Source organism: Cicer arietinum, chromosome 1 (genome assembly GCF_000331145.2).
Source record: "Cicer arietinum cultivar CDC Frontier isolate Library 1 chromosome 1, Cicar.CDCFrontier_v2.0, whole genome shotgun sequence".
Classification (NCBI taxonomy): Eukaryota; Viridiplantae; Streptophyta; class Magnoliopsida; order Fabales; family Fabaceae; genus Cicer; species Cicer arietinum.
In genome coordinates, this window is record NC_021160.2 from 46419807 (window position 1) to 46429044 (window position 9238).

The 9238-nt window shown below is 28.3% G+C and overlaps 1 protein-coding gene across 1 annotated transcript in view; it reads right to left on the reverse strand.

Annotated features, from left to right (window-relative positions):
- LOC101499107 (double-strand break repair protein MRE11) overlaps window positions 1-5459 on the reverse strand; it is a 17772-nt gene extending 12313 nt beyond the window's left edge. Inside the window, exons 1-9 of the mRNA XM_004487597.4 lie at window positions 5053-5459; window positions 4146-4236; window positions 2693-2812; window positions 2508-2576; window positions 2322-2413; window positions 2036-2138; window positions 1841-1948; window positions 1677-1739; window positions 656-727 (exon numbers count right to left, since the gene is read on the reverse strand). Coding sequence (XP_004487654.1) covers window positions 656-727; window positions 1677-1739; window positions 1841-1948; window positions 2036-2138; window positions 2322-2413; window positions 2508-2576; window positions 2693-2812; window positions 4146-4236; window positions 5053-5351 — 1017 coding nt within the window. The 5' untranslated portion in view covers window positions 5352-5459. The remainder of the gene's footprint in view (window positions 1-655; window positions 728-1676; window positions 1740-1840; window positions 1949-2035; window positions 2139-2321; window positions 2414-2507; window positions 2577-2692; window positions 2813-4145; window positions 4237-5052) is intronic.
- Between the last annotated feature and the right edge of the window lie 3779 nt (window positions 5460-9238).

Here is a 9238-nt window from a genome sequence, read left to right on the forward strand (position 1 = left end):
CCTATCTTTAGCAAAATCTAGAAACAGATTTTTCTCCGTCTTTGGTGCCTAAGGATTCTTATAGCCTATCCTATCATGAACTTTAATTCTTGCTTTGTCCACCGCCTTCTTGGTCTTTTTCTTAGTTTTCTTATATTTTTCCTAGACATATACTACCTCATTCCTTATATATAAGACCCTCTAGTAATATTTTCTTGTCACTTTTTATATGACTCTTTCCAAATTACAAGATGCATGAATTACTTTTTTTTTAAAAAGGCCCAATTAAATGAAAAAATTTAAAAATCATTCACATCTCTCTCTTAATAATTTAAGGATAATTTTTGGAAAGAGAATGTACATTATGGACACATTTAATTAGAAAACTACTTTTCTTAATTCTTGTGCATTGATGAAGGTCGTACATTTAGAGACAGAGGTAGTATAATTCCGAAAGATTAAAGTTGGTTTCCATTTACAAATTCCATAATGTTCCCAAACTGAATAAGCATATTTTACTATAGCAAAACCACTGAGAAACCAAAGAGGAAAACTTTTGAGAAATGAAACCTAGTTGGTAGTCTCCACCAGAACTAATTAAGCAACCAAAAGGGCACAGCAAATTATTTGGCACAAAAGAAAAGCATTTTCATTCAATAAAAAGAAACCCACATACCACTTTGTCGAGATGTTCAAGAATAGAATTCTGATCATGGGAATCAATATCAGGCATATCTTTTAGTATTACCTGCATTATAAAGATTTAAATGGTTATTGAAAAACCATATGATGGTTTTAAATGTCAATAATTCGATAAATGAATTATGTTGTGCTTAATTGATACTCCCTCCATCCTTTTATAAAGTTAATATAAGACTATTTTGAAAAATTTGTTTGTCCATTTTCATTAGGGATTAACGTTCTCTAAAGTGAGCAACTCACTTTAGAGAATAAAGTGAGTAATATCAACCGTTGATAAACAAATCAATGGTTGATATTATAAGTACATGCACGACCAATCATAAGTAGTTATAATATTAACCTTCGATTTGTTCACTTTACTAACTTCTCACTTTAGATGAGCTAAATCCTATCATTAGACACGTCCAAAATGTCTCTTACATTGATTATTATTTTACTACAATACCTTAAATACTTCATCTCTATCTTGTGAGGATTGGAGAAAGAGGTCAAGGGATGAGCCCCAATACAAATTAACTAAGTGAAAAGAGTGACAGGATATAAGTCCCAACAATTTTAAGGATAATTTTGGAAAAATATGCTCCCACAATGAGTGTCACACTTGCAATAAAGAAAAGCGTCCCAAAATAAATGTCATTTTTCAGTGTTCAATGTAATATCAATTACTTTTTTTTCAATAGTACCCTCTAATTAGTACTATATACATCATTGTCAAGTCATTATATTTCATTTGCATTTATTATAATGGTGAACATGCCAATATTTAATAAGGATAATTTGTTAAAATTACTATTGTCTTTCTTTCAATAATGCTTTTTTCTTAATGTGTGAAATGAGCAAATGCGACACTCGTTGTGGGATGGAGTGAGTACAAATTATTAACAAATAACTAAATTAACCAACTTTCTTAATTCTTGTGAATTAGTTTAAAGAGTCTTGTATAAAGAGACAGAGGGAGTAATAACAAATGAAAACACAAAATAGTATCACCTGACCTCTGTATACTCAAAAGGCCGCACAGATGTTAAAGGTATCTTAGTAGGGCGATATTGATTTCCCTGTCAAGAATGATAAATTCAAGAACTTACATAGAAATATATAGATATGACAACAGCTGCTACTAGGAACTAGACATTAACATTCTCATTATATAGACAACCTTAATTTCTAAAAGAAGTACATGTTTTGGCTTCGATTCTCCATCAATAAGTGATGTTGCAACTGATGACCCTGGTTGTGAAATGTGAAATCCCATCCCTGGAACTTCCTGAAGAAAAATAAAATCCATATTAAGTTTGCAGGACACAATGCATGTCTATCTGAACCCACACAAGAGATGTTTTAAACAGTGCACCTGTGGGTCAACCAAACATTCATGCTCATGCCCCCACACAATGAAGTCTAGGAAGCGTGGCAGGAAGTGCTCATTAATTGCATTTTTGGGATTTGTTTTCACTCTGCATACCATTGTTCAAAACAAGATCATTGCCACATTGATTAAAATCTAAATCTCACACACTGAACACCATTTACACGCCGAATAATTTTTAAATGTGTAGATTTTGGGTTAATCAACATATTTCATTAATATGTGATATTAAACAGAATCTCTAAAAATGTTTGACACAAAGATAGACAACCTGTTCTGATGAAGTACCAGAATGTTGAACCAATCAGAAACTTCACACCCTTCCTGAGATTCAGGTCGCATCCACTGCACCGCGTGTGGTGTCTGAAAAAGAATAAAAGCATATACCACATCCATATTTGAGTGCACTTAAATTTATAAACGAACTACTTCAGAATAAATTTTATCAGTTGCATACTTGAAACATCCTATTAAGTCTTTCATCTCTAATATTCCCCAGACCATATAGTGCTACAGCTGTTGAACCCTGCAATTCATAAAAATACATCTAAGGACAAAATGAGATTTACGACCATCCTGCTTTTCTCATATCCCCCACCCATTTTAGTGTCTGGATCAGTATAACAGTACTTAACAACAAACCTTCTTTATAAGAATAGGGTGGATAGTGATCTGACCGACACCAGAACCCCCAAGAACCGTTTTTCCAAAGTAGTTGACTAGATTACATGCTGAGAGAATATCAACTACAGAAAGGTTGTCCTGTCATAACCATTCAACAACAAACAAATTTTTTCATGGTTTAGGATTGTTGTGAACACAATAGAATAAGAAGACAAAATATTAATGTGGTAAGATATACATTAGCCAAAATAGAGTGAAATAAATTCAGTTCCCTTAGAATGTAAATGAAATTTTACTACATATATCAGTGGTAAACTAATAGAAATGGATCGGTAACAATGCCAAAAGTCAATCTTTATTGCAAAATCCCACCTCAGTATCAAGATGTTACAGAAACACATATCGAGAATTTACTATAGACTCTCCTCTCTAATCTCCATTTGTTCGAGAGACCTGGTTCACTACCTCCTTTCAATTCATTTCACTCACACAGGGTGTCCCCTACTCCCTTAACTGCCTTATAACTACCCCTGTACAAATCCCACCAAAACTGAAAGCAGATATTATTCTGCTATCATGATTATTTCTATTTTTATTAATAGTCGTTGCTAAGGTTCCAAATCCCTTGTTCCCCCTTCTATTCTTCCTAGTCTAAAACCACCTATTCAGAGGTCCTCTGTCAGAAATCCAACAAGCCAAATAAACAAATAAAGATCATCAAACTTTCAGCATTACATACAATCTAGGCATAATGTAAAAACCCATGCATATGCAACTATGTATAAACAACACATTTCTCAATGCTACTCTGAATTGTTTTTGCTACAATGCAAAGTACAAGGCTAACAACTCTAGACATAGTTAAAATTTGTAAACAAAGTTACCGAGCATAGATCATGTCAAATGTTAGAAAATGCCAACTTTCAAAATGACCAATAATTTCCAACAAACACAGAAAATCCTGAAACATTATTTCTTCGTATCGTCTTTCTTCTTGATTGACCGAGTTTAAATGCAGAAATGAACAAACCAAGCCAAGGCCATTGGATTTTCATATAGCCTGAACAAGCTATAATCAATTTGTCTCCTTTAAAGTGAGTAATGTGCTTTGAAGTGTAAAGTTATAACAACTAACTGGATTATGACAAAATACATATATGTGAATAACAAACTATGACATTATTTAAACTTAAAATCTACAACTTTGATTTTCCAATCGACGGTTATAACTCCACAATTTACCCACCTAAAGTGAACCCCTCACCTCATAGAAGCCAAATTATATATCCTAGTATAAAGACTCCACCGATAAGAGAGTCGATTAGCACCCTGTCAAACATTTTATGCTCCGAATATATAAAAGAAGAACTTAAAGCAAAACAGAAGCAAACATGACAACCATACAAGAAGAAAAAAACAACAAAAACAAGACTCCAAAAAAACTAACATCAAAGGTGCACATGACTCATACCACGCCAGCTGGATCGTCATGATTTCCATGAATGGTAAATACAGGCAAACCAACATTGAAATGAGGATCTTCATAATTTACATGACCAAACCTGTAGAATTTTAAAAAAAATGCACAATGTCACATTCACTAACACATAAAACCGACACTTCAAATTGAAGGTCTGTCCGGTGTTCGATGCATGTCGCTATCCCACATCGTTGTGACACTGACATATGTAATTACATTCAAGATACGTTTGGTTTCACTTTTAAATGAGAAAAAAATGATTCTAACTTGAAGGGAAAATTTGATGTTTTTGCCTCAAGAATTATTTTTAGCCTAAAATTAATTGTTCAACTCATTGTTACTGTTTTGCGTGAAGATATTCAAATCATTTTACATAATACTCACTTTTAAACAAAATCAATTCATTCAAAATCAATTTTCATCAATGCAAAACCAAACACACACTTAGTGCATGTTTAGCTCTACTTCTAGATGAGCCAAATATCAATTTTGGAGGTGCAAACTTGATTTTGGCATGTTTGGATAGCTATTGACTATAATTGATTTTGACTTCAGAACTGATTCTAATTTAAAGCTAGGACTTGTAGTTTTTGAGTTCAAAGATGATTTTTACCCTTATATTTATTGTTAAACTTGCTTTTTAACTAGAATCAATTTTACAAACCAATTCATTCAAAATCAATTTTAGTCACCGCATAACTAATACACACTTAATCACTTTCATTTTCCTAAATTACTATGGCTGTGTATGTGTCAATGTCATGTGATGTGATGTCTGGTATTTGTCATTGTCAATGTGAGTGATCCATAGCATAATTAGACTACCAAAATGACTATTGAGAAAATTAGATAGCAACAAAAATGAAAGTAAAAGAAAGTGTGAGTGTGAGAAACAAACGTATTCTGAAAATTGAGAGTCTGGTCGCTAACAACTTGAAAAGGAACAGGACGATCGTTGAGGCAATAACGACGGAGAATCTCAATAGCTTTAACTAAAGTTGACCTAGAAGGTTTATTTTCATGGAAAAGGTCACCACCAAGCAGCATGAAATCGACGTGTTTCTTTTCAGCTATTGAACAAATTTCTTCGAAAGCTTGGAATGAGTCGTGGCGTCGAACTTCGTCTTTCTCCATGTAACCTAAGTGACAATCCGTTGCTATCAGAACGCGAAGTGTGTTTTCTTCAGCGTCTTCCATTGCTATTTGTTGCCTCTTCAATGGGAAGACAAGTTGCAAGAAGAGTGACCAAGGAAATTTGCGTCTTGTGTTGTTCTCCAAGGAAACAAACGTCGTCGTATTGCCGATAGGAAGGGCGGGACCTTCTTTGCTAAATTCTTTTTTTGTTTTTATTTTCTAATAATTATAATAATAATAATAAATTTGTAAGAGAAAATAATAATGATAATAATAATAATAATAATATTAATAATAATAAAAAGTTTGTAAGGTATAAATTAACTAACAAAAATTAATATTACTAAGTTTTATATTTTATAATAGATTCGAATTCAATATCACATTATTGTGTGAAGCAAATAAAAAAAATAAAATAGAAAAAGAAAAATAATAAAAATGAGTTAAGCCAAACTATACATGTTGATACACTATGCATGCGTGTGCTTGTAATATAGAAATGATTAAGAGTTAAAATTATAATTCTAAATTTATCGAAATATAATTCTTGCATTTGTGGGTAAACAAATAGTACTCTGCTTTAAAAATATGCACCAGACATTTCATGAAAATTTACCATTTTGACATATTTTATGGCTTTTGTAAATGTATTTTAAGATTGATAGTATGTATATAAAAATGAATGCCTCTTAGTGTCGAATGAATTTACACCAATAGTACATTTAGTCACATATAAACATAAAAAAAATAGTATATTTAGTCGACAAACTTTCAAAAAATATAGTATATTTTTCACACTATTTTTTTATTTTGACAACTATGTCCAAAACAAAAGCATAGATATTCATTTATGTTCACAATTTTTTTTAACAAATAATTATGTTTATTTTAATATAATATTATATATAAAATATATTTACATTAAAGTGAATTATAGGGAATGATGAAATATAACTAAATATTTCAAAAAAACTTTCATGTGTAATTATTTTTTGACAAAAGCAAATTTCAATCTACAATTGTTAAACTATTGTTTTTGTGTTTTTTGATTAAAAGTTAAGATTTTACTTCTTTCATGTAATTTTAGCACTAATAAACACGGTTGCATCTTTTAATTTTAATTTCTATATATTTCAGTACTTAATAAGAGAAGAAGATCAAAATTTAATTTAAAAGTTAAACTTAATTTTTTAGAGAGAAAAGTTTCACCTTTTTTATTATTTCTCCTTCCCAAACCCTTTTATAAGTTTTTTATGGCAGTTTATTTTCAAAGATTTATCTCTAAACTTTCTTTTATCTCTATAAGCTCTTCTTCTAAAGTCTTTCTTGTTTCTATACCAATTGTTTTATTTAATTTACTGTATGACCTATAAAGTTTTTTGTTGTTTTTTCATTACTCCTCTTTGTAACTCCAACTCCATTATCCACAATCATTGTTAACTTGAAGTCCTTACTCCCACCATCGAAGCCAACATTGAAACGCATAAACTAATCACCGGATAGTTGAATGACTAAGAAGTGAAGTTCGTAATGTAACTGCACCAATGAATGGAAGTAGTGGAGATTGCAACTCTCTCCATCTGTTAATGGGCTTTTGGTTAATAATGGATCTTATTGTAAGTATTAGGCTTCGAGCCCATAAATAATATAAGACTGATTTTATCATTGAAGTCTTAATTACTTTTATTCTAGTAATATATCATATTCTATCTCAATTCACTTAACTATTATTTGTAAGGGTATTTTATCAAGTGAAGTACATTTTATCATAAAATTTAGTACGCTTAATTATTTTCGTATGAAGTGTACATAACTTAAATGAAACACAACTAATTATAATATTAAATAACCATAAAAATCTTCTAAAAATTAAAATTGATAAAGAAAAATATTTTGTTACCAATAAAATATCAATAAAAGAACACACCGATTGTTGTTTAGATTTTTTTTATAGTACATAATATTGTCACTCCAATTGTTACTATTATTTAAGACAAAACAAGAAAACAAAATAACTTTAACACAAAATTCAAAATAAAGGCATAAACCAGTGATTTTTTATATAAAAAAATGTCACTAGTTAGTAATTAGTTAGGGAGAACGAGAAATTGATGGGGTCAAATATCAAACTCTTATTCTCTTTCATGAAACTTTTTGAAGGTCTTAATTTTTATTGGACTACACTTTCGCATATAACTATTAAACTACATTTCTTTTAATTTTTTAACTAAAAAATGATTGTTTGTGATATTTTGAATGTGACATGCAATCTTATAATACAGAACCATCTAAATACATTAGATATCTATATTTTATTAATTAAATTATAAAAATAAATAATTTAATAAGTTAAAATCAATTTTTTTAGAGTCTTATTGTAATTTTATAAGTATTAATCATTAAGCGGTGTCATATCATATGTCAGTAATTTAGTTAATAAAGATTTTATATTGATATGTGTTGCCCTCATATTAATTCTCAAAATTTTATGAATTTATAAGTAGAAATTTATATAATTCTAGAAAATTAATAGAAAATCTAAAATTGCTTAATATATACACTATTAATTCGAAAAATTCAAGTAGATTGATAAAGATCAAATTTGAAAAAATTCAAAAATAAAATTATGTTTTTCAAATTTGAAAAATAAAATAATTAAATTTTATTTAAAAGATTATATGTAAATTAAAATAATAATTAATGATAAAAGATTATATGTAAATTTTGTAATGGGAAGATTATTTTTCTGTAGTATTTTGTAAGTAGTACCGAAATGAAAGATATTTTGCCACTTGATACAACAAAATTTACATGAATTTTTAAATATCATGTATTTCATAAATAACATACTATGTTGAATAATAAAAATAAAAATTCATTATTAAGTTACTTACTCATATTTACATTTACTAATTTACTTAAGTTATATATGTCATGTCCATTATTTTAAAAATTCTTATTTCATCTTATCTAATTATTTAATTTTTTAATAATTATTATTTTTATTTGTTTAAAATTAAAAGTATTGTTTTATAATAAGTTTTGTTGGAAATAAAAAAAACATTCTTTCGAGAATTCAAAAATAAGACATCATCATTAAAAAGTGGTGTTGGATGCCTTTGATCAGAAAGATTGACTGTGTAAGAAAGTAGTTTAAGAAAGTAGTTTTTAAGTTAGATTAGGATTAGATTTTTGTTTTTTATATTGTTTTTTTGAAGTCAACTTATGTATTTAATGTCAATAAAATTTATGAGAATTGATATATATATATATATATATATATATATATATATATAAATATAAAAATTTATTTATAAAAATGTAAGTTGTTTCCGAGCGACGCACGAGTTACACACTAGTTTATATAATTCTAGAAAATTAATAGAAAATTTAAAATTTTCTTAATATATACACTATTAATTCGAAAAATTCAAGTAGATGAATAAAGGTCAAATTTGAAAAAATTCAAAAATAAAATTATGTTTTTCAAATTTGAAAAATAAAATAATTAAATTTTATTTAAAATATTATATGTAAATTAAAATAATAATTAATGATAACAGATTAGATACAGATAACTTGTTGAAAAAGTTTTGCTTTAATAAAAAAAGTGTTTTGCAATGGTTTCATAAAAATATGTTTTGAAAAGAAAGTAAAAAAATAAAAGATAGAGTTTATTGAAAAAAATTACCCAAATAAAAAAAATTGAAAATTAACGAGAAAAAAAACACATAACACATGACATAAAAAATCTTACTCTATGTACTCTTGATTGATTGGGTTTAGTGTTACATTTGTTGAAATTTTGTTATTAACATATTATTATTGGCCATAATGTCTGCTACGTTGATGCTAGCTATTTATTTTAATATTTTTTAAAACGTCAAAAATTATTCTGAATTTTTAATTATTGAAAAAATCCACAATTCTATTTTTTTTTTTACTAAAAT